Below are 27,152 nucleotides of genomic sequence, written 5' to 3'. Positions count from 1 at the left end.
AGGGTATCATTTACCAAGAACCTGCAGTTAAGAAAAGATAAGCTTCTTCACTTTCCTTCATCACAAGCCCAACCAACCTGCCCCGAGACAAGCAAGCAAACTTTCCAGTATTATCTTTAAGCGCATGATGGGATTAGCTGGCATAAGCATAAGCAAATCCAAACTGAAAATGAAAAGTATCACATTTCTCAAAAAGCGGTATTTAGAGTGTCAAACTACAGTTTGTACAGGTTTGGCTACCTGTACAAAATGCTCAAATTATTTCATCTATACCTGTTCTATCTAGCAGCATTCAACATTATGTATAAACCGCTGAGTGAGCCAGTCTTAATGGGAGGTGTCCAAAAAGTCTCTCAAGAGCCTTCCTCCAAATGCAGTGATTCCAGACATACTGGTGTTCTCTAACGGTGTCAAAAAATCAATTAGTAACGGGCAACTAAATAATAATAATAAAAAAGCTAATGTGAATTTTTCTTCTAGTGAAGTATTTAGCCACTAGTCACACGTTTAAAGGTAATCATGTTTAAAAGACATGACGTACTAGCACAAGTACTCAGAGCTTCGCATTTCATTGATATCTGCTTCATGTATGGTAAACAAACAAACAAAAAAAAGCCAAAACCAGCAGCTAAAATAACAGTGAAATGCAAAGTTATAAATGCAACTATAAAAAACAAATGAAAACAGATAGTATTACCTGCAGGACACTTCACACCCTTGCAAAATGGGAAACATTAAGACAGATGTCAGTAAACACTAAGTGAAAAATTTTATTCTGAGATTGCTGTTTTTACGGAGTACCCTGCCCTAACATTAGTATTTAAAATTGAGGACAATACAACAGTTGCCAGCCAACATCAGGCTGGATTTAAAACAAACAAACAAACAAACAAAAACCTTCTGATGATACAATTTGATTGCTTACTGTACACATGAAATTCCTTGCAGAATCTAATAAACATAACAGAGAAAAGGAGAGGGAGAGTAGAAGAAAAGACTGCAGAGTTCAGGGTTTCTGGATATTTGCTGGCTTCCTTAGGAGCTTAATAAAATCCTATGAATTCTGTGAAAAAGGAAGAAATACCACTCATATTTGGAAAAGGACAAACCAACTAAAAGAGGGGAAGGCACATGAACATAGATGAACAGTATCCTATTTCTTGATCAGCAACTAACATCTGAAGGGTTGGTCAATTTTCTATGGTACATTTTGTAGATAAATACCATCTCAATTGCAAATGTGTACAGAGTATTTTCTGGAAAACAATCAGCTCTGACACAGCACAAAGAAAAAGCATGAGTACCTCCCCCAAAACAAAGAGTCAATAGAAGGCATCAGGATAAGTGGCAAAATGAAGGATAAAGCATGCACAATATATGCATGCAGATTAGCACAGACTATCAGAAAAAAATGGTAAGTGGTAGAGGAATGAACACTTACTAGCGATACTCTGGTTCTCATGAACCCAAGCATTTCCAGAAACAACTGTTTTATTCCCACACAAATATCTGAATATTCAGTATTAGCTCTGCCTGCTTCTGGGATAAAAATCGTAAATCTCACCTCAAACAGACAGACTAATGGAAAGATATTCCATGACTACTTTTTGGATGTAAAGATATCATTCAGGAAAAGTACAAGAATTAGTCTAAACCCTGACTAAGTGAAGTTTACCGGTTGTTCTCTGGATACTCAGTACCCTGAGCTGGTGGAAGGGAATGGGGAGCAGGATGTGGCCCTCACTATCCATGAAGAACTGGTTGGTGACCTGCTACGGCACTTGGATGTGCACAAGTCGATGGAGCCGGATGGGATCCACCCGAGGGTACTGAGAGAACTGGCAGAGGAGCTGGCCAAGCCACTGTCCATCATTTATCAGCAGTCCTGGCGATCGGGGGAGGTCCCACTTGACTGGCGGCTAGCAAACGTGACGCCCATCTACAAGAAGGGCCGGAGGGCAGACCTGGGAAACTACAGACCTGTCAGTTTGACCTCAGTGCCAGGGAAGCTCATGGAGCAGATCCTCCTGAGAGTCATCATGCAGCACTTGCAGGGCAAGCAGGCGATCTGGCCCAGTCAGCATGGGTTTATGAAAGGCAGGTCCTGCTTGACGAACCTGATCTCCTTCTATGACAAAGTGACACGCTAGGTGGACGAGGGAAAGGCTGTGGATGTGGTCTACCTTGACTTCAGCAAGGCTTTTGACACCGTCTCCCACAGCATTCTCCTCAAGAAACTGGCTGCTCTTGGCTTGGACTGGCGCACGCTTCGTTGGGTTAGAAACTGGCTGGATAGCCGGGCCCAAAGAGTCGTGGTGAATGGAGCCAAGTCCAGTTGGAGGCCAGTCACTAGTGGCGTCCCCCAGGGCTCAGTGCTGGGGCCGGTCCTCTTTAATATCTTCATTGATGATCTGGACGAGGGCATCGAGTGCACCCTCAGTAAGTTTGCAGATGACACCAAGTTAGGTGCGTGTGTCGATCTGCTTGAGGGTAGGAAAGCTCTGCAGGAGGATCTGGATAGGCTGGACCGATGGGCTGAGGTCAACTGCATGAAGTTCAACAAGGCCAAGTGCCGGGTCCTCCACCTGGAGCACAACAACCCCAAGCAGAGCTACAGGCTGGGAGAGGAATGGTTGGAGAGCTGCCAGGCAGAGAAGGACCTGGGAGTGATGGTGGATAGTCGGCTGAATATGAGCCAGCAGCGTGCTCAGGTGGCCAAGAAGGCCAACGGCATCCTGGCTTGTATCAGAAACAGTGTGGCCAGCAGGGCTAGGGAGGTGATCGTCCCCCTGTACTCAGCTCTGGTGAGGCCGCACCTCGAGTACTGTGTTCAGTTTTGGGCCCCTCGCTACAAGAAGGACATCGAGGTGCTTGAGCGGGTGCAGAGAAGGGCGACGAAGCTGGTGAGGGGCCTGGAGAACAAGTCCTACGAGGAGCGGCTGAGGGAGCTGGGCTTGTTCAGCCTGGAGAAGAGGAGGCTCAGGGGCGACCTTATCGCTCTCTATAGGTACCTCAAAGGAGGCTGTAGAGAGGTGGGGGTTGGTCTGTTCTCCCATGTGCCTGCTGACAGGACGAGGGGGAATGTGCTTAAATTGAGCCAGGGGAGTTTTAGGTTAGATGTTAGGAAGAACTTCTTCACTGAAAGGGTTGTGAGGCATTGGAACAGGCTGCCCAGGGAAGTGGTGGAGTCACCATCCCTGGAAGTCTTCAAAAGACGTTTAGATGTAGAGCTTAGGGATATGGTTTAGTGGGGACTGTTAGCGTTAGGTCAGAGGTTGGACTCGATGATCTTGAGGTCTCTTCCAACCTAGAAATTCTGTGATTCTGTGATATATACCTGCATTTAAATGCTGTTGATTTTAGTGGGATTATTCAGATGAAATAAGCTAAACACAGGTTCAACTGCTTACTGAACAGAGGCCACGATTCAAAATGGTGTATGTCTGAATTGTCTGCAGATCAAATAGCCATGGAGACTGCTCGTGTGGTTATGCTTTCAGCGTAACAAAGCTTTTACCTAGAATTATTTAATTCTTTGCTATTATAAGCAACACTTACAATATGCAGCACTCATAAAGCATTGCATTAAGTGAAAGACATCAAAGAAACAAAAATGATTTCTCTGCAAATTCAATTTCTTTTTTTCTAGTATAGGAAAATGCACTAGAACCAGAGCAGACATTGCTTAAGTGACCACATTGCACAAATGCCACAAAACACAATCATCTCTTGCATGTGCACAACGCTCTTGGTACACTAAGCGCATTTATGTATTTTCTACCCATTCTTTCTAGCTCCAGGAACACTTAAATAGCTTAACTCTAACAGAAAAAAAATACAAAAACGTCTGAGTTTTTGGTACTTGTAATTTTTAACTGCAAGGAGTATAGATCAGGGGTGGGGAGAGAAGCCCAGAAAGTCAATACTTCCTGTACCTTACCTGGCACACTATGCTGTTTTCAAGGCCAGCTACTATACAACCTTGCCTTCTGTTTTCACTTTGTCATTTATAAAAAAAAATCTTTTTCAAAACCCTTTACTATTCTACTGATATCTTTAAAACTCTTACTTACCTGCTTGTGTAATAGGAATTTCAGTTTAAAGTCAAAAAAATTGGCAGCAAGATGGAGAGGGATGTCTAAAATACTTTGAATCGTTACTTTAAATTGCTCAGATTTCTAGATGCTGGCGTTTCATTAGCTAAAACATAATTCTAATACAAATGCAGAGAATTAGAAAGTCAAAGGTACAATAATTTATGAGCCACTAAATAATGGAAGTTAATTTTGGAACACGATTTTCACAGCTTGCCAATGTCACTAAATAACAATAAATGTACCACCTTTCGCATGCAGCAAATGGTGTATTTTCAAATAGTACTCTTTAATTTGTGAAAGAAATAAGGCCCTAAATCCTAAACAAGGACACCGTTAAAACAGCTACTCATCTGACAATTTAGCTAACTGAACATAGCTACCTAGTTGTTATTGATATATTGAATAACTTTGAACATGTACTCAAAGTGTTTTGAAAAAAGTATTGATAATTGAACATAATTGAATGAAAACACCCCTTTGCTATGCCAGTTTCACTCTCTCTTACGGCTGGACAGCAAAGGTCCTAGAAAGGGACTCTTTAAGTGAGACTTTTTTCAGAGTTTCTTGAGTGCACGAACAATGAGTGAGAATCTGCAGTATGAAGGACAGGATGATATATGAGAAAACAATAGCACCATGGCACAAGAAAGCAGAACAAGTAACATCCATAGACTACCCCTTACTGATGCTTAAAGTTCCTAATTACTTAAAGTGAATTTGAAAATGGGTATTTCCATGTATACAGGCAGAGGATGAAATTTATGGAAAAGCACATAAATGCAAGAAGTGACAAACTCCCACCAACTTCCATTGAAAATTAAGAGCATACACTACCTCAGGAGTGCTAAGCAGGTGCTCCAGTCTGCACCTGTGAGCTCACCAGAATCTCTACATGTATAACAAATCCATATTTGACTACCTTGTATATAATTTTAAGAAAATAAAACATACATAAAACAAACTTACGTAGCTAGTCATACTTGCATTGAAACATTTTGGCTAATTCTACTGTGCTTCTGAAATAATGAAATGATTTTTGAATAACACTTCTCAATACCAAAAATAAAGAAAAATAACACTATTAAAGTATATTTATCAAACTGCAGATAGCTTGCATAATAATAAAGCTATACAACATGGATTTATCAATAATAAGTTGTTGTACATTTATTGTACATTTAAAATTGCATACTTAAATTGTCTCATCTAACTTTCCCCTTCATAATTAGGCAAGGAATAAAAACAGTGGACACTCATTCAGTTACAAGTCTTATCTCTTAGATCATTAAAATTTTGTTGGTCAGAGTTTCTAACATGACTTAATTTCTGAATTATTCAAACTTCATAAATCAATGATCAACAGATATCCTATTATATATATATATATATATATCCTATATATATATATATATATATATATATATATATATATGTATAGGATATCCAGATATCCTAAACAGACATTGCAGCTGTACAATGAATAGCACAGAGATCACAGATGAGCATATGCTAGTCTACCTTGTTGCACCCTGGTACAGACTTTAGCACTGACTAATCATTTATTAAGTCTTCTGAACATTTCTCTCTCAGTCTTCTCATAACCTTTTATGAACTGTAGTTTAAGACAAAAGTGTGAATCTTTTCCTTAAGACACTGAAAACCTTAAAGAATGAAATGGAAAGAATCAACCATTATCTATTTTTTTCTCTCTGAAGAAAATTATTACAGACTTACACGAAAGATGCAAAATGTCTAACATGTCATTCACTGACGTTAACGTCAGCAAGGGTTAAGAGCATGAGCAATAGTTTAAAAGTGGTCCTGTTCAGACACATTTTGAATAAGTGAATGGATCATTGACTCACCGATGATCTTGTATTGCTAAAGTTGTGGGAGTTTTGCAAATGACCCCGATGGGAATAATATCACCTTCTCAATGTTAAGGTTAATATTTTTCCAATCTTCTGTGATCCATTTAATAATGTGATGAACTACCAATATCTGAAATATTTACTAAGTTCCAAGGGAATTACATGTTTTGCAAGACTCCTAGGAAACACTAAAAATCTCATCTAAATTTTGATCTCTCATCCCAAGGTTAAATATGGAAAAAAGTATTTTATTTATATATCCCATATAATCCATTCTATTTTTAAAGGATTACCCAGAACAAATAAACAAACAAAAATGTGATACTAACATTTAAGAAATACAAATAAAGCTGAATTGATTCCAATGATGTAAAAACTCCACCATTAAAAGGAAAACATCCCTTTTGAGAGCACTGCATGCCATTTAGTTATCTCCCTCAATAGCATAACCTCAGGTATCAGCTTTTTTTCAATTTGGCAGAAGTCCAATAAAGTGTCTTGGGTGTTTACTGTTGCTTTAGAGACATATATATACGCATGCACATATATAACTATTTGTGTACATGTATTTATATTCTACATATAAAATATATTGTGTATATAGCATACATACACTGCATTCATATATATATACTATATACAATATTACATGTATATATGCATTTTATATGCATGTGTATAAATACATACTATATACACAATATAAATAGCACCTACACTATATATTGTGCATACATATACATTGTTTAGTATATACATATGTACACATATAGGTATACATTACACATTTACATGTGTGAATATACGCAAATATATTGTATGTTATATAAAATATGCATTATAGATATTGCATACTATAAGTATACATGTGCGTATATATCCATGTTCATATATATCCATTTTATATATCACCCTTTTCAATTTCCAAGTTATTGAATAACTGTTGGTGTTCAAGACTGAAAGATGTTAGCAATTTGCTATTACTAATAAGTTTCTAATACAACAACCACTGCCAAGGAGGTTAGGGATATGATCTAATACCCATCCTCTTTTCTCTCTGCTTTACTTGTTTCCTTAAACTTAGCATCTACTTGGCTGTGTGTTTTTTGTTGTTTTTTAAGAAAAAAAAAATCTTTAAGTTGTCCATATTGTTTTGTTATGTCTTTAAAGTTTAGTACCTTTGTAACTTTTATCATTTTGAGTTGTATCATTTATGGTGTATTGTACATTTTTCAAATTATGATCATAGTGAACATGATGTATAGATCTCTAGCTTTTTTCCCCTAGAGTCTGTGATTGTCTCTACCTGTACTAAATAAAAAATTGCATTAGAAAATTGTGAGTATCATGTTCTTTGACCTATATCTTGCCATGCTGTTAAGAGTGTGCTTTCCAGCTTTTGCTGGTAGTCCATGCTCTTGCAAGGACAGACATGATGCTCTCAGATGGACACTCTTCTCTTTCATTTGCTTCTTTTTGGCACATCACTGTACATTATATAATATTTGTAGCATACACAAGCCTTAAACAAGGTTTAAGAAATTCTAGGAATGAAAGAGACACAAAAAAACAGTGTCTGATAGATGCAGAGTACATGAAACCAGCAGACATCATGAACAACCACTTGCCAGATATAAAGTAGCTATGTATTTGCAGATAATTAGCTGTGTATCTGCAGATAGCTCTGCAAAAGCTGGGCATTCATTCAGTAACCAGTGAATGGTCAAAACAGCCAGTGCTACCTGCAAGCTTCTGTAGGAAGAAAACTACAAGCTGAGCTTAAGCCTCTACCTGAGAAATCATAAATTAGTGAGAACACTCAAAGTTTGCAGCCCTGAGCTGCTCAATCTGTCAGGCAATGGTTCCTTTCTAAATGGTTTTACTCTAGAGAATTAATTCAGCAGATAAAGGGAAAACCAGAAATTTTTGATGCAGCCTCAAATGATATATCGGTTCTTACCGATAGTTTGAAGTAACTGGTGAAAGATAAGGCATATTTAGAAAACAGTGAGAAAAAACAGCCAGGAACAAACATCTGAGGCAGTAATGGCAGAGTGACTGGACTCACAGACAGAGGAAAAGGTTGAAATAAGCAAAGCACGAGATGATCAAAGAATCAATAAAAATTCCTAATTTTAAGATTGAAAATTACAGATTATGACAAGGGAAAAATAAAAATACAAAAAACAAACAAACAAACAAAAGCCACTCAGGATTACTTAGAGAAAAGGTGCTTTCGTAGCCATGCAACAGGAGCAGTTAGAAAACATTCCATAAATAAGAGATACAGCTGGTATTTTGCTGGTTTCGAGAGTTATTGGACCGCAGTTAAAATCCAGACAAATCAGAAGATAGAATCTAAAGAGTTTTTACTTAGAATTTAAATTGTGGTACACTCAAGGCTGGCAACAGCTGCCAGAAACATTGAATTAGTGGCTTGTGATAAGTTCCTCGATCTATTTGCCAGCACACAAAGGGCTTCTTTTTATATGAACAATAACATAAAAACCAACAAAATTAATGACAAACCAGAACAGTAAAGGACTGTCATCTCCCTTACTGAGCACTGACTGCTTAGGCTTGGAGATACATTTCAGATTCACAGAATAGAATCAGAGTAAGTGCTAACAAAAGGAGCAAATTAACTCCAAGATCTGCGTCATAAATTAGCACCCAATTCCTAGGTAATTTATCAGGTTATATTCAACCAAGGATAAACCAGATCATATATATATATATTTTTCTTATGTAGGCTAATCTGAACATCTTGTACTGGGTGGAAGCTTACTGATGTGAAGCCTGACAGATGTGTAGGCAGCACGTGGACTCAGAGACAACCCCTGTCCCTGCCTGCAAGCAGGCACACTGAAGTCTTTTTAATTTCTCTTTGGCACGAGTGAAAAAACAGTATGCTTTTACGGTATTTTTTTTTCATTCAAAAACTCTACAAATAATCCCTAGAATACGTCCTGAGATTTTGGTTGGAATGGGGGGGTGGGAATAGTATTAGATTCAGCATCTAAAAATTAGCATCTAAAAGTTATTGCAGTAAAATGGAAGAAATAGCAATGAGTTGTATATAGAGTGCTTTCCCTTTTAGTATTCTGTATTTAGAACACTCTGCCTGCTTTTCACAAGCACTACTTAGTCTCCAAGTTTAGCTTGCAATAACTCTCCTTAACTGTTCATCTTCTTACTATGCAAAAGTTTATTACATTGTAAAACCAATAAAACAAACCCAAGTACCTGTGTTGCTGGAGAAGATGCTAAGCATACCAGACATGTAGAGCACTTTGTCTCTGAAACATGGAAGAGGAGTTGTAACAGGATAATTCATAAAATCTGTAGCACAGAAATTAAATAAAGAGAAAAGTGCCACAGATTGCTGTAAGACGGATTCACCTAATAGCATTAAAGAGAAAGGAATGACCATTAGAGTCTATGAGATACTTTAAGTACCCCTCAAGGGCTTGTACATGCTTCACTGCTTTATGTGGAGCCTTGTGTCCTTTGGAGTACAATCTTGTTAATCAGCTCTCAAGGTCACAGCTGAATGCAAGAGAGGCAGGCTGTGCATCTGTAGAAGTTATTTATTTCTGGAAAAAAAAAAAGAAGCTCTATTTATGTGAAAATGATACACTGTTACATAGTACTTAAGTCCAAACCTGCAAACACTTATCCTCACTGACATCATTAAAAACATTCACAAAATTGTTTGCAGAACCTAAGCGTAAAGGCTCAAGTGCAAGCTACCCAAGATGCCTTCACTGCCATTGCTGTCTCCCTCTAATGATGAGAGGAAGTGCACCTACCATGGGAATTGCCTTTCCCATTCAAATCTGGGTGACCATGGAACAATCAGGATGGGATGAGGAACAGTACTAGATTTAGTTTTGTTCTTCTCTGCGCTTGCCCTGCCCATTGCAGCTATCTCTTGTAATAAAGAAGAAATTTTTGGGATGAGGTAGGAGAAGGAAGAGAGACCGTCCCAGAGGGCACAGCAGGGAGTAAACTGCAGCTCTGAGCAGTTATTCAGTGTCTCCTTTTGTCCCAGGACAGCACAGCTACATACAGTCTTCAAGAAGTGAACCTTAAGAAATTATTAGGAATCAACGTGTGGGTAAACTACTAAAATTGGAATAATTGTAACCCAACAAAAAAAAAGGGGGACAAAACACCCCATACAAGGGGGAAAGACAAAAAAAAAAAAAGGCAGCTTTCCTTTTTTTTTTTTTTCCTAAAGAGATACACCTGCCAAAGAAATACAATGAAGCAAAGAGATGAAATACAAATGGATCACATAGTTGAGGAATCAATAGGAAAGACTTGTTTTTGTTTTACATTACTCAGGGACCAGTTCTCTCCCAAGAGTTCATATGTGGAAATTTTACTGCTACAAAGGAGCTTTAAGTGGCTCTTAATACCATCACTACTTGTACTTTCTAACAGTGATTATGGAATTTCCACTGGAGGACAATTTAGGGGAGAAAAAGCTCAAAGGTTTCAGCAGAGTCAAAAGTGATGATTGTTTCTGAAGCAAGAGGAAAAACACCAGAGTGGCTGAGACATAAGAAGATATCCAGTTCTTCCTAAGTAGCAGCTTAGGAATCTTGATAAAACTTGCAGAACTTGGTAGGGACCAGTTTATCCAGTCGGATTGTCATGACCATTCTTCACTAGCCCTAGAGACCATGAATACTTAGAGTCACAACACACACAGAATCACAGAATGGTTGAGGTTGGAAGAGACCTCCAGAGATCATCCAACCTGCTCAAGCAGGGTCACCCAGAGCATGTTACACAGGATGGCATCCAGGTGGATTTTGAATATCTCCAGAGAAGGAGACTCCACAACCTCTCAGGGCAGCCTGTTCCAGTACTCTGTCACACTTTAAACTTTAAAGCTCCTCTGTTCCTAGCACCACTATACTTATGTTCTTGAAAGACAGTCAAGAAATAAAAGTCCCCATGAAAATCCATTTTCATTTAATACCTATTACAGTGTTTTTTTCTTTATTTTTTAAAACAGGTCTTTCTAAAGATGAGTACTTTAGCAGATAAATACATGCACATTTGTGCCCACACACCACTGTAACAACTATTTCAGTTGAATTTATGGATATATATTTGAAATACAATACAAAAATATGTCTTGAAACCTCAATGAACAATGACATTAAAGCATGCTATTCTCCCTGTACTTTGGTATTTTATTTTAAAAACAAGATTAAATTAGAATGCATTGGACTGAATAAATGACTTCATGAAGCTTTTTTTTTTTTTCCTTCTTTCTGAAGCCTGCTTTATGTAAGCAGACTGACCCATACCGCAGCTTCATTCTCACCGCATGCCTTCTTATCAGGACATATCCTGATTCCTTATGAGACATATATGCCAAAAGTGAATAAATAATTCTTTTGTCAGAAAAATCAACCAGTTTGGAACCACTTTCTGGAGTATAGGCATAGACAGACTTGCTCAAGAGTATAGCTCAAGATTGACATCAGCATTGTCGGTATGTTTGCAAGAGCAGGTTGTCCAAATTCAGAGAGGTAACATCTCTGGATACAGTCACCTTTGCAGTACAGTAGACCTCAAGAGGCAGGTCCTCGGTTTCTTGACAGTTGTTTGTATAATACTGGCTTCAGTGATCACAGATAATGTACCTTATGGGAAGAGGTCTGACTGTTCTTTTTGTTGCTGCTAACAAAACAACATGAAAAAGGGATATAATTTGCATTTGGAAAAATGCAAATGGAATTCTCATGCCAAGAGAGCACAGTTCCTCTAGTTCCTACTTTTTGTTCATATTTACCAGATTTGTCTCTGCCAAGTGAAGTAAGAATAGGGTAATTAGTGGTGAAGAAAACTGTTTAAAAATGCAATGCACTTCAAAGAGCTAAAGACTTCTTATAAAGAAGAAAGCAAGAAATAAGGTGAAGAAAACACGTGTTTGTATAATGTATATTTATATGGGTATAAAAACGAAGTATACAATTGTATACTCATATATACAAAGTATAATATGTATTTTGTACATATACCTACATATAGAAATAAATGAATGCTTTATTTCAGTTAATAAATATGTAGGAACACAAACTTAGTGACAGAAAAAAAGTTGTCATTTTTGTTTAATAATTACATGTACAGATACTCTGCGAAAACTGAAATCTGTACAGAGCAGCATTTGTACTAGCTCAAATGTTCGGAAGAGTAGGCATATTTTTTCCTCTCATCTTACTATGTAACAACACTTCTTATATTAGTTTAATCTAAAACTAAACTCTTCCAATTTCAATCACAGTTGCATTTCCAATCACAGTTTCAGTTGATCTCTGGAGATCAACTGTAAGATAGGTCTTCTCTGTAAGAGACTGTTGTATCAGTCTAATTGAGAGATGATAATCCAAACATTTGAAAACCTTTTCATGGACAACTGTATTTGTTTTAGTCTTGCTTACTGTATTTCAGCCTATACTGATATGGAATTACTTTTAAATAAACTAAAATTTCATCTCAAATGAAAACACGACTTTACACAGAAGTTTGTAATACAGGATTTTGTACCAATTTAAAAATGTTTTAACTGGTGCCATTTTCCTTGCAGTATTCTTATATTGACTTGCTACTGCAATTATCACCACCACCCTTTATGAACTTGTACTGGGAAAGTGATCGTTAATATGTCATAATGGTCTTCATTTTTCAGTCTTCAAATGTCTGCAGGAAGCTCGTTTAAAGTGTCATAGACTTTGCCTGAATGCAACAAGAAAACCTCTGTGATTCATAGACATTGCCTGAATGCAACAAGAAAACCTCTGTGATTCATTTGTCATTTTCAAATCATATTGCAAATCAGCACCCCTTTGCACCAAGTTCATAACAGTTATTTATAAACAAGTCTAACTTGCCTCTGTATACATTTTAAGTTCCACCAGAGGACTGAATTAATTTTCATTGTCCTGCCTCATCTTGCCCTAGATTTTTCCTTTATAAGGAAGATTTAGTTATGTTGGCATCTTAGTTGACAGTGAACTTAGTCTGTCACATCCAACATCGTGCTAAAATATTTATTACCATTTAGTATTATATAGTAATACTAGTATTAGTTATTTAGTATTGTAAAATTTATAAATTTTAAAGTCTGCATGTTTATTAAATGAAGTTTTCTGCCAATATATTCCTTTCAAGGAGGGAAGAAATTTTTAAGCAGAAGATCCATGAAAGTGAAAACCTCACTGCTTTCTTCTGCAGAAGAAATCAGAGAAATCTCTTCTGATATTGTCTTCAGAAATTGTCTTATCTTTAAAGTCAACCTTTGACAATATACAAAAAAGGAGGGAGTGGAAGAAGAAAAGGGTTATGAATGCATGAGCTGCTATGAAAAACAACATGAATTTCTAGCTAACAAAATGTATTAAAGTTCAATCAATTTCTTTTGGATAATTAGAAAAATTACAAAACTAATTCGCTAAGAGAGCTCTGCACACTGTTGTTTATAATTGTCAATAGAAAATTTCTCAATCCCTCCTTGCTTTCCCAAACAAAATTCTGACCAATGTGACTTTGAAGCTGATAAACATCAAATATATGTTTGCAGAATCTGGAATAAATACATTACTCCAGACATCTATGGAAAACAGTATGTATTCACTTGCCATCGAATTTCATACATTTCATTTCATTTCCTAAAATGTTGATTTGAATTAGGCTTTTATGGAATCTGTAACAATCCCTACTGAGCCAAGGAATTGAATGGGTATTAAAGACATTACTTAGGACAATAGTTACTGTTTCATATTAAATCATTAAGTGAGTCTACAAAATGTCAAGCAACATTAAATGAAGTTCCCTGCATATTATGACAGATTATCTATCTTATAAATAGTCCTTCATGTGTTTGATTTCAGAAATTATATCTTGGTACTTTTGCCTGACACTGCTGTTTCCATTTTTTGCTACATTTCCGCAAATTAAAACCACTCTATGTGCATTTTTTCCCCTGCTGTTGGGTTGCTCTATTCTCTGATATTATCACTCATTTCTCTGTTTCCTAAATGAGTGAAATCCACATCTTCCACAAGCGCTTCCTTTCTTGTTTTTGCTACATTACCACAACAGGAATTTGATAATACTGATACAGCTGATGTCAGTGATCTTGCTATAACTTTGTGACTAAAAAATAACAAATTAAAAATGAATTTCAGGATCAGAAAGGAAGTGTTTATATTTTTTCCCCATCTTTTCTATAAAGCTAAATATACAGGATAATAATTTTTGCATATACCTATACTAGTTCACATTTATTCTTGTAGATTTTCCTTCAAGATACAGCAGCCTCAGTTTTGTTTTGTTATTTTTTTTCATTTATCAGTCCAATCACTAACAAATTACTCTTTATGACTGACATAAATACATTAACAGCTCTGTTTCTTCCATGTTAAACAATTGTCTTACAAAGCCCTTTTCCAAACATTAGGCTTTAACAGAGTAAGTATTCATAACTTTTCAATGCCCTTTATAGAATTACTTAGACACATACTTATTTTTGTTTGACTTCCATTTCAGTGGCAGTCTTCAAAACAAACCTTTTTCAGTTCTATGTCTATGTCTTCTTTCCTTCAGAATGGAAGTACATCTTAATGGAATGCACTTCTTTCCTAACCAACAACTGCATGGACTAAAAACTAATTTCTCAGAACTAAACTCAGTGAAGTAGATACTCATTGCTATTAACTGAAATATTTTTGTTCTACATCTGTTCTTTCCACATAGAACACTGAAGATAGAAAAAAAAATAATAAAAAAAGGAGAGTTAGATAAAACTGAATTGGGAAAATGAGACAGAGTACATCTGCTCAATCTCATATCAAGTTAGAAATGCACATTACAGAAATCAATTCACAATGGAAATAAAATGTAGTTCAACTGTTTCAAATACTCCTAGCAGTGGCTGTTTCAAAACCAGAATTCACATATACTTGTACATATGAACTTACGTAATACAAGTAAAAAAAATTAGCACGTAGTAAAGATATTCCTTCCACAACCCCTATCTTTGATAAGTTCTTTTAGTTAAGGAGAAAATGAATGCCTTTGCTGCTCCTGCTGATGTTGAGTCAATCAGAACAGAGTAGTTCTCCTTTCAAGTAGATGATGACTGGCTGAGAAGGCTGGGAAAGCTGGAAAGATATGTCAATAAATATACTTCCTTATGTGATACCTTGGACTGTTCCTCAGGGATCTAAGTTTTCAAATCTGCCCCAGCCCAGTATGGACATACTTGTGAATAAGATGGGAAGCAGAGAAAAATTATTCATAAAACCAGCTTAAAAATAAATGAGTGTACAGAAGTTTAAAATAAATGCTAATTTTTCTATTGAAGTTATTTAGTCATATATGTAGATATGTCTATTTGTATATATACACAATACTTTTTCTGAACTATACTCGAAAACAATTTTCACACAATAAAGACCCCTGTTATTTCCCCATATTTAACTTCGTTTCCAAATTAAGTCTCCATCTTCTATCAATGTTTCATTAACTACAAATTCAACATTAGTTACTAAATGTCAATTACTTAAAAACAGTAAAGAAGTGACATTTTTTTTAAAAAGAGCAGATTTCTCACTTTCACTTCATTTTGAACAACTTTCTTCAGCTGTCACATTCACATTCAATTCCTTACTGTTTCTTACATTAAAAATAACATTAAATAAAGTCAGAGACAATAAAAGACAGTGTCTCAACAGCTCTCATCTTACTGAAGTGCAAGATTAGCCAAATGGCAAGCTACTCATCAGACAAAAGTTGAAGTTGCTCTACCACACCTTCCCAGAATACTTCAGTTCAGTCCTGAAGGTAACAATTCCACAATTTGTTCACCTTGTTCATTCAGACCTCAGGTTTCTGCTGAGATTAGGCTGGCTAATTAGTATCATCTGTGATGGTGAACTTTTAAAATATTATCATCTGTCGAAAGTCAACTGTATTGTTACCTCCAGTGACATTTCTCATAGGCCACTAAATGGCTATCAGGTGGTGATAATATTTGGCTGTCACCAACCTTGACCTAAAGAAGAAGAGAACCAATTGGTGTGTGTGTGGCGCTGGGGGAAGGGAAATATATTTTCTCTGTTTGTTTCACAAACATCTGCTACTATACTTTTCTTAGACATTTCAAAATATTTTTTAACATTTCTATTTAAACCTTAAATATTTGCCCAAAATATATATTTATTAGCTTACATGACCAATCAATGAAAAGCGTAAGTAGTCCTACTTTTAGGCTTCCTCAAAATATTTTGGAAGTTAGGTCCACCAAATTTTGCACATGGTGAAACTGGATACTTGACACATGCCAATTAAAAAATAATCTATAAATAAATAAATAAATAAAAAACCAATCCAAAAATCTGTAGAAGCTGGAACTATGTCTCACTGAAATGCAGTTGCAGTGCAGATCATAAAAAAAAAAAAGAAGAAAAACAGTAAGAAATGCAGTGATGTCCTATCAGTGCCACAGGGGGCTGCTACATAATAGTGGTTACAATTCAGTGGAAAGGTTAAGGCAGCTGAATTGCATGTACAGGTTACATTGTTCCAGAAGCCCACAGTACAAGTGTTAGAGTCTAAAAGTATAAAACCCCCAGTGTGTGCCACCAAAGAAATGAAGGTCACTTACTGGCATTACTAGAATTTGTTCATCTTTCAAAATACCAACAAAACAGTCACCAAAATATTTCTTCTTCTTGGTTTTGCTTGTAACAAAACTCATATTACAGCTGTAAAAATCAGTACTCTACAGACTACCTTGCTGAGAAAAATAAAAAAGCCCTAAACCAATTAGTAACAGTTCTTAGTTTGATATTTGATTAATTTCTTACTTCAAGTGATTCTTTAGAAATCCTATTAATTTCAGGAGTATTAGAAGAGAAAGAAGTAGACATTGTCCCTGATGGTCATAGTACTTAGACAAAGTAGATTTAATTCTTAACATAATCTTTTCTCACTCTTCTTTGAGCTACTCAAGGTACATAAAAGACAAAAGAATGTAGAAGGCAGAGATTTAGAGGAGAAACTGCATTATCAAAACAGGTCACAGAGGGAAAACATACTTTTAAAAAAGATGAGCTAAATATAGACTTGATAACTTGCTTGAATTATAATAGCCCTAGGGGCAATTCTAGGATCCAATACCCCAGAATCAAAAATCAAAGAGAAATAGCAATTGTATATCAGGAATAAGGTGTTATTTAGTCTTCTGAAAAACATCACCTTGGCCGTATCTTTTAATAGATACAGCCTTTTTTTTTTTTTTTTTTTTTTTTTTTTTTTTTTTTAATATCGGAAGGGAATAGAAGGTCCCTTGTAACTGTTCAGATAACAACAAAATTGACCCCAGTCAAAACTCTAGGACAATCACTTCACTTTAGATGTTTACAGTTCAGATACAGATCTTTATCGGAATCTAAATTTTGTAGATTGTCTCTTCAGCTGTAAGATATGATTCAAACCTGAAACTAAATATTCTAGGATGATTTATATATTAAAGCTCTCAAATATCATGGTAGACCTGCTACCTCACACGTTTTTTGTTATATTCAGTAGTAGATTTCTCCTCTAATATTCCCTCCCCTTTCTTTCATTTATTATTTTTTTTTAATCCAGTCTGCATCAAGACTGAAAGAAAGGTAAGGAAAATAATTTAATGTGTTACTAAAAAAAAATATTTTAAACAGTAGTAGAAGAAACATTTGATCTCAAAGCAACATACAACAATTTTATGTAATATAGGAAAGAATGCAGTCATCAATCAATTTTTCACACCTTCTCCCTCACAGAATCACAGACTGGCTGAGGTTGGAAGCAAGCTCTGGAGGCCATTTGATTCAATCCCCCTGCTCAAGCAGGGCCACCTACAGCAGCTTGCTCAGGACCACGCCCAGGTAGCTTTTGAAGGTTTGAAGATCTCCAAGGAAACAGACTGCACAACCTTTCTGGGCAACCTGTACTACTGCTCCATCACCTGTAAAGTACAGAATTACTTCCTGATATTTAGACAGAACCTCTTGTGTACTAGTTTGTGCCTGCTGCCTCTTGTCTTGGTACTGGGCACCAACAAAAAGAGCCTGGCTGGATTTTCACTGCATCCCCCCCCTTCAGGCATTTATACCCATTGGTAAGATCCCCCAAGTCTCCACTCCTGTAGCCTAAAAGGTCCCAGATATTTCAGCTTTTCCTCATTGGCAAAGTGCTTCAATCAACTGCAGAAAAGTAAGCAGTGCGGAGGATGGGGGATGACAAGAACTGTTAGATGTACTTTTTCTGCTGAAAAACACACACCGAAGAAAAAATGGCTGATCAAGAGCTAGTTAGAGGTTTTGGGGGATCAAAGTAGTCCCTACAGAATCAGATTAATGCACAGTTGTCCCTAATGACATGCAGAGTTATTTGTTCCTTATTGATTCAAGTTGAAGAGAGATGTCTACTGAATTTCTAACAGGACTTCCAATAGTAATTTCCCTTTGAGTTTTTCCCTCTAAGTACTGCCCTTCTACAACAGTCTCCTGCTCCTTAATTTAATGCTCCTTAAGTTTAATGTGATCGGAATCTGAACTGATTTGGCTGAAAAGAATTTTGACAAAAACTTTAAGTTACAGTTACACTTGAAGAACATCTTGCATATGTAGTTCTCACCACTAACAATATCAAGCTCCATCTTCAATTTTAGCAGTATGAATTCTGAATTGCAGAAAAACAAATTATAAGTTTCCATTGTCTAAACAATTATTATTTTTTTTTTTTTTTTGCCTAAGATTATGAAGTACAGATTTATCAGATAAAAACTTTTGATCAACACAAAAGCAAATACTTCTGGACAATTCTTTCTATCTATTAAGTGAAAGCAAGCCCTATATATTTCTTCTACTTATCTGTATCTGTTGAAAGCTAAAAATAATGGTGCCTTTAGGAATTGTACCCTACCTAGTTTGTGAAAGATGACGCGAGGCATTTCTGTTCCACACGTTTTATTTTTACACTGCTAGACATCATTGTTATTCCTGAGCCTGATTTATAGGTACCCAGGGGTACTCCTAACCCCTTTTGATGTTATTTCTACTAGAAACAGTTGACAAAAGCAGATCTCCCCTTGAGGATTGTACCATTTTAGTATTTGTTTCAACTTTCAGCCATTTGCTCAACATATTATGAGCTTCTTCAAAGATATAAAATAGCAACCCATCACCTTCAATGCTACAAAAAGAAATAAATGCATAAAGGCTGCCAATTCATACCAACTCCACTGTAGATAAGCAAAAAGCATTGGAAGGCATTACACTATGTGGAATACTGTCTATGGATTTAGCATAACTCTACAAAGGTATTTGGCTCTAAAATATTTCACTCTGTTGGTCAGAGCTGCACGAAAATATTCATATCAAATATAAATCCAGGGTGAAAGAATACATGCCTAATGTAAACTTGAGAATAAAACTGGCAATATGCTTAAACATTCCTTTCACTGTGTATTTTTCTATATACCATAGAATACACTACTTCTTTAAATAAGATTTTTGATGAGCTCTGTAAGCCCAGCTATAATCATGTTTGTTGTGCCAAGCATCTTGAGATTTATTAATTGGTCCACCTGTGGTGGACTAGTTGTTCATGATAAATATATGTGAACAAACAGATGAATCATAGAATCATCTAGGTTGGAAAAGATCTTCAGGATCTTCAAGTCCAACCATCAGTCTGACCTACCAAGTCCCATCACTAAACCGTGACCCTTTAGTGCCATGTCTACATGTCTCTTCAATATTTCCGGAGATGGGGACTCCACCAATTCCCTGTGCAGCCCATTCCGATGCTTGACCACCCTCTCTATGAGCACATAAACAACACCTGGTTGTCATTTTTCTTGTTTCATTTCATTTTTTTCTTGTTTAATTTCATTTTTTTCAGAAAATAATAAAGAAATCTATTATGAAGAATATATATTTTTTGCCTGTAGCAGAGCTAACACAAAGTAACCGTTATTGCACCAAATACAGATATTGCTCGTTTCCAGATGAATGTTATAGACTACAATCAGCAGAGCTGGTATTTTTCAACTGCATAAGAATAGTAGAAAGTGATCACCGTCAAAAATAGTCACCTATATGTTTAAATAAAGTTACAAGGTTATGTGTATAAATATATTTAAGTTCTATATAAATGTTCTAAGAACACTATGTTGGAGAAAAGAGTTAAAAACTCAAACCAGTGAGCAGAGATTTCATAGCTAGCACAGTTACTTACAACAACCCTTGCACAACACTCATAATTGATTTTATTGTTCTAACTCTAGCTTTGTGTAAAACGTGCTTACCTTTGATCATTCTTGCAATTGGGGTGAAAGAAATAAGTCAAAAAATAGAAATGAAAATGATTTGTTTCAAAGTTTTAATTGGAAAATTATTTCATTCACCCAAACATATATGTGAACAACTTGCTAGACTGGCCATAAAAGAATATGGAAGATGACTGACTATACCTAGAAAGAAAGTTTAACCATACACTGGACTTGTTTTTTTTTTTCTCCAAGAAGTATGTATGCACATGAATAAGAACAATGATAAAGAAACCTTGGTTGGCACTGGAAGTATTGAAAGATTAAGGCAAAGAATCCTCATCCTAATGATCAATGGTAAGATGAAAGTATTAGAATGAAGAAGAAACTGAAATATTTATTATTTCCTGGTTTTACTTCAGAAGGAGAGTTACGGTCTTTTTGATAACACCTACAAATGTTCAGTATATAAAAAAAAGTAAAAATAGACTTGTGGTTTTAAAAATCAAAACCTCTGAAAGATAATTAGCATTTAACATATGAATGCATTTACAAAACTTTAAACTTAACACAGAAATGTGCCTATAGAAGTTTTTTTGGTTTTGTTTTTTGTTTGTTATCTTTTTGTTTATTTGTTTTGTTTTGTTTTTAAAGTCGAGAGGAGAGCCCAGTAAGCTGTCAGGAAGAAACAACTTTTCTTGCAATCAAGAAAGACAGACTTCTTGAAAATCCAGTACATGGGTCCTTGAAATGGCTAATGTTTATCCTGTGAAACTCAGGTTTTATTGCAGTAATTTCACCTCTTCATTGTACTTCACCATGTTCAGAAAAGTGTTTGGATGCTTCCTGAGCCCTGCATAGTGGATGAATAACCCTATTGCACACTGTCTTGACACTGGGATAAAAGGTATACTTTCTCTGTGGATGTAGTTTCAGCAATGAGTCCTCAGGTTTTAGCATCAAGATTACGCCAATCTGGCTGTGACTAAGAGCCAAACTATCACAGTACTGCGTAGGACATCTACCAGTTGTTACCTTTTGCCTCAGGATCAGGAATCAGTTGTTGGCTTTCTTTCATTTAGCAGTACAGAGGGATACCAGGATTCTGCACTGCAGTAAAAGAAATCACTTCTTGCCCAGTGAATCATTAGAAGAGCCAGGAGAGCTAACAGCTTTTAGGTCGGTCTGCAATCTTGCTATGAAATCCTGAATTAACCATTTGAGAGAGACTGATATTTGGAGCTGCTAGTTCTGCAACTACACCAAAAAGGATGCTTTCAAAATCATCTCTTTCTAGAAGACATACCATATGAATCAGCATAGAGTTCAAACGTACCTTGCTACTTTCTTTTGACCAACTATCACTTTACAGTTCTCCTTGGCATACATTTTATTGTAAGCAAGGGTGCTATCTGCCCTAAGACAGAGTCAAGGTAAAATCAAGTTAGTCAACTACAAAAGAGAAGAGGATCTGAAATAATATTGTCTAATTCCTACAGATTTCACCTTGTGCAGTCCCAATGGCCAGAACAAAAGACTTGCTCATGGGTGGGAGTAGATTAGGAGGTGTGCAGGAGAACAAAGGTCATCCTCAAAATTTTATGAAGTAAACAAGAAAAGGATGAGATATCCTCATCATAATTTCATTACATCTCTAGATGTAATTAGAGAAGAAGCCTATGCCTACAGTGCTAGGAATTGAGAAGCTGAAATCTGCTTACGTAAATTTATTAGTATGCTTATAACAACAACAAGCTGCTGGAGGACTCCCCTGCACACTCCTTTACTCCTGGGATAAAGGATTTCAGTGCCTTCTGCCAAAAAAAAAAAAAAATAATAATTCTATGTCCCATAAGACATACTGGGATGGAAGCATGATCCCCTGAGTTTCTGGGGACTGACAAGAATAAAGCTGATCTGTAGGCTGTTTTTTTTTTGTTGTTGTTGTTGTTGTTGTTATTAAAGAGGTGGCAGATATATCTCACTCATGCCACAGGCTTCAGAGATCTTGCTATGATCAAGTAAAATCTATTAGCCATTCAGGAAACCAAACAGAACTTTCATTTTCTAAAAATTATCTTTATGCTCCATAGTGGAAGACAAACCTATTTATGACCAACTGAATCTGCTACTTAAAATAAGAAGATTGAAGTCACTCATAAACATAATCAGTCTTTTCCTGTAGCCCCAGCATGGGTAGGTAACTAGCAACTGTTACTGCCTTGTAAGCTGGTCAAGTATCTAAATCCTTCCTTGTTTGCTGTATAAATCCAACAAGCTTATTTATGAATAAATGCTCCCATAATGATGGGCTGAGATAAGTCTACTGCAACTTAGGTTTCCACAGTCATTTGATGCCTTAACTTAAATAAATGAGAATTAGCATACTTCTGTGATATTGTAATAAATAGTCCAAGTAACATTTACTAGTAAAGTTTAGGAAGTCAATAGTTAGTCCTAGGAACAATTCAGCTAAGCAATTTCAGAAAATTCAGTCCAAACTTTCTTTCCTTTGGGATTTTGTCACAAAACCGTGACAGAAATTACAAATTCACGACTACAGATGAGTAGTTTTGTACTGAATATATCAATTCAGGAAAATGTCAACATACCCATTTCAAATTTGATTGAAATAATTATAACCAATTCTCAAGCCTAAGTAAACACATTTATGGCTGATATTTTACACTCTTGTTCTTTGGAAAAGAAAAAGACTGGGCTAAGAATGGAAACCGCACATTATCCTTAATTACAGAGAGGTTAATACTGCTGCATACCTAACCATTAGGACAGCTAAGTAATTTTGCACAGTAGACTCTGAAACACATGCACAACAACTTCCGAAGCCCTGCATGTATGCGAAGTGCTGGACACCATACTCTTTCTTTTCAGTGTACAACTATCTTTTAATCTATAAGTAAGAAGAATGTTCTTCAACCATATACAATCAATATACAATATACAAGCAAACAATCAGATATCAATGCACTACCACACAAGCACAACATAATATTATACTCTGTATGGGCTATAATCAGAGTTAAAGACTAAAATTTCCAGTAGGAAATTGACTTCCAAGTAAACCAGCTTTTCCCCTCAAGATACCCCTCAACATTTAACTTACTGTCTCATAGGAATTCACTTTTTTTTTTTTTCCTAAATACTTTCTCATATTTCAAAACACAGATGAATCAACAGAAATACTTAAAATAAATAACATGGCGTTATTGGTTTTGAGGTAGAGCCTCAAAACCTCTCCTATTCAGTAGATGAATGTGTTTCAGTTAATTCTTCATAGCAATAGTAGCTTTTGTCTTTGTTGGGCAAGTGGTTTTTAATCCATTCATTTGCAGACAATGGTATTCTTGAATGTATGTGCCCAAACACCATACGGTAAGATAGATTACAGCATTTAAAATGGCAATAAAAAAGAATACGAGAACAAACGCACCATAAGTAATTTTGCTTTGATTTATAAAAATAAATATCAAGAGGTTTCTTTACACAGGAATAGTTTGTCCACCTCAAAATCGTGCTTTCGTTCACTGGTTCTCAGATACAAAGCGAAGGTACAGATCTATACAGCTATACCACTATCTTAAGCATTTCAGACTGTAGCAGTCAGGTTTCCACCTGTATTTTAGCTGAGTTATAAAAATGTAAACTGTAATTATACCATCAAAATAAAGAATATACCTGAATATGTGGCCCATTTTCCACCACAATACTGGGAAAAAAAAAAAAAAAAAAAAAAAAAAAAAAAAAAAAAAAAAAGGTTTAAAAAGGAAAACCAGCAGAGGGAAAAAAGCTCTTTGAAAGTGAGAAATACTCTGAAACATTGAGACTGTGAATCTCTGACACTTTTCATTGTACTTACCTAATATCTGTGCATGTTATACATGTGATAGAGCGACTGTTTGTTGTAACGAGGTTCAAAGCCACAGATGTTTCACTGTCAGTTGTTGGGTGTGCTCCACATTTAAAGTAAAACTCCTGAAATATTGAAGGAGAGATAAAGAGATGATTACATACCTGCAGCTCATGTCCTCCCTTTATCTTAGGCTAACTGACAACTGAGACAACAGACAAATCACCACTGCCAACAGAAAAGGGCAATCATTAGGAGAGGTTTAGAAAGAATCACTTGCAAAAATAGAAATCCAGGTATTTTGTTCCATGATTTTTCAGGTTAAGTTGATATCTATTTCTGCACTGATTTGACATCAGTGTGATACACTATGTGAATTTCTGGATTTATAGAAAAATGACTTGACCTTGACTTCATTTAGGCATAGTCATCAAAAGGCAGAGTATTATGAACTGCAACCATTTCCACTTTTTTGTTACATATTACCATTTTCTGACTTCTAGAACAGATTTTTTTCTAAATTAGCGAATCCTGACCTCGATTTTTGTGACATTGGAAATCTATATAAACATGATTTTATCATCATACTAAAAGGAAGCTCTGGTTCTCTTTGGACACATATTTATAATTCTTTGTTACGTAGCATTTGAATTAAGTTGCTTTAGTTCTTAGTGCTCTATAGCTTGTTTTGAGTGTCCAAATCATTGTGTGCATCTGTAAATAAAAGCAGTCTGAAGACATGTGCCTTGCAATAAAAGCCACAGATGACACCTTCCATTTTTTTTTTCCTTAAAGACCTTTCTTGTTGTTGTTGCAGGTTTCTAAAGTAAACATTAAGACTGGTATAAATTAAGTGTGAATTCAAATGTACAGGTGTAAAAGCATCAGAGGAAATTGAATGACAAGTGTTGATGGTACCAAGATCACAAGTGACTCTCTAGGCATCCATGCAAAGGAAAAAAAAAAAAAAAAAAAAAAAGAAAAAAAAACACTGCAACCAGAAAAAGAGACACAAAGACAGTGATTCAATCGACAGTGTTTCCTAATGACTCACATAGGTGGGACAGAATGAAGAAAAAGAAAATTACAGTCAGTGTGAACATTTTCAGGGCATGAAAGTCACATCCAAAAAAGCAGGGATAAGAACAACCCAAAAGCTATGAAAAAGACTTGTAAGATGGTGTTTCCTGGTCCTCCCTGACACCCCAAGTTCCTAGCTAGACTATCCAGACACATACCTCAGTGTTTGTTGGTATATGAATACAAGAACACTAGTATGACTGAGTGGAGTAAGCTTTGTTTAATATAACATCACCTTCTTCTCCTACTCAAACTTGCACTGAGATTTGATACAGAACTGTACAAAGTCAGACCAGAAAACATTCTTCCTTCCACACTCTGTATCAATCCTTACAAGGAATTCTTCTACGTCTGGGAAGCAGAGCTGTGAATTACAGTTCTCTCTCAATATATCTCATTTAGATATACCGCATATTTCTACATGAGACACAGTACTATGCAGTAATACCTCTAACATCAAGTCTGGTAACTGGGATATCAGAAGTATTAAAGGAAAGTACAGCTTTCCTTTTAGGTTAGTAAATTCTGCTTCTCAGAGAAGCCCTTGATACGCAATACATTGAACATCGTAAACTCCACCATAAGTTAAGGACTCATTTCTGAAATACGTATTTGCAGCAGTTAGCAGTTGCTAGCAGACAACTGTGATATATGTTCATCTGATTCGTGTCAGTATGGAACAGTGCTAGGGTCGCATGGTATGATGAATGTGACCTTCTGTCTTACATACCCTTGTATAACCACTAGTCTAAGAAAAACAGAAAGGTTAATGTATATAATTCTTGTACCTTGCAAAGGAATATTTTAACAATTCGTGCCAATAGAGAGCAGTTCCGTCTGTCTCTGGGTCCTGCACTGGCAATTTAATTCTTCCACAGATGTGGTTTCTTCCCTTCCCTCCCAGTGTCCCAGTCTCCCCCTCATTATAGTCAATTTATTAAATCTTCAGAAATATTCCTTAAATCCATGAGCCTATTTGCTTTTGTTATTCCGAACTCTTATTCCTAACAGTTACAGCCTTTTTGCCTTCTTTGTGGTTCATTTAGCACTGCTATAGATGTGACTGGAGCGTCCCTGTGAATGGCCTGTGAGGAATGTTTTAACAACTCGTGAAGTGTCAATAGAGAGCTATTTGTATTTGTATGTTCTTTCTTTGAAGTCTCTGATGTCTGGGGGTTTAAGAACAACTGCTAACAACTAGTAACTGTTATGACTTCTGAATGGGACACTATGCAAGCCCCTGATATCTGGCCAGGTGGCCAGGAGATTAAGGAGAAGAAAGAAACTGAAGGACGGCTAGAAGACAAAACTTGCAAAACTTTTAGAAATGTAATTTTAATTGTTGCTTCATTTCCTAATGGTTTTGAAGCTTGTTTTTTCTTTACTTTTTTTTTTTTAAATGCATTTGTAAAGATTTATTAAAATGAAGTAGAATAATTGAAAATATCTTTTTGCTTCAGTACATCTTTCACATAGAACTAAGAGTATATTAACCACCCACTACTCCAGAATAGATAAACTATGGGCAAGGAAATACACAATAAGATATTTTTTGATAAAAGTCCTTACCCAGTATCATTTTTTTTTTTTGTGGGTCACAAACAAAGAAAATTTGAACAACAAAAGAATTAGCCTTTAAAATACTTGAAAAAACATTTAGACTTGAACTTTTTTTTTTTTTTTAAAAGAAAAGATTTAAAATTCCAAGACTTTCATGTGAAGAAAAAAACTAAAACCACAAAAAAAGAGGAGAGAGGAGGTGGAAGTGGAGCTACTTTTCAAAGTTTCTTCGTAACTCTGGGAAAGTTACTTCTCTATACTTCTGCTTATCTTCTTTAAAACTGCTCTGAAATATAGCACTTGGAATCTGAGAGCACCTGACACCTCTGGCAGCA

The 27,152-nt window shown here is 35.9% G+C and overlaps 1 protein-coding gene across 1 annotated transcript in view; it reads right to left on the bottom strand.

Annotated features, from left to right (window-relative positions):
* The window catches only part of PRKN (parkin RBR E3 ubiquitin protein ligase), a gene marked incomplete at its 5' end in the record, with an annotated part of 618,384 nt that overhangs the window by 352,271 nt on the left and 238,961 nt on the right, over positions 1 to 27,152 (bottom strand). Inside the window, one exon of the mRNA XM_084284418.1 lies at positions 24,187 to 24,302. Coding sequence (XP_084140544.1) covers positions 24,187 to 24,302 — 116 coding nt within the window. The remainder of the gene's footprint in view (positions 1 to 24,186; positions 24,303 to 27,152) is intronic.

The sequence above is a fragment of the Netta rufina genome (genome assembly GCF_964035555.1).
Source record: "Netta rufina genome assembly, chromosome: 3".
Taxonomy (NCBI): domain Eukaryota; kingdom Metazoa; phylum Chordata; class Aves; order Anseriformes; family Anatidae; genus Netta; species Netta rufina.
Note: the sequence above shows the minus strand (reverse complement) of the source record. Positions and strands in the feature narration are given on the sequence as shown.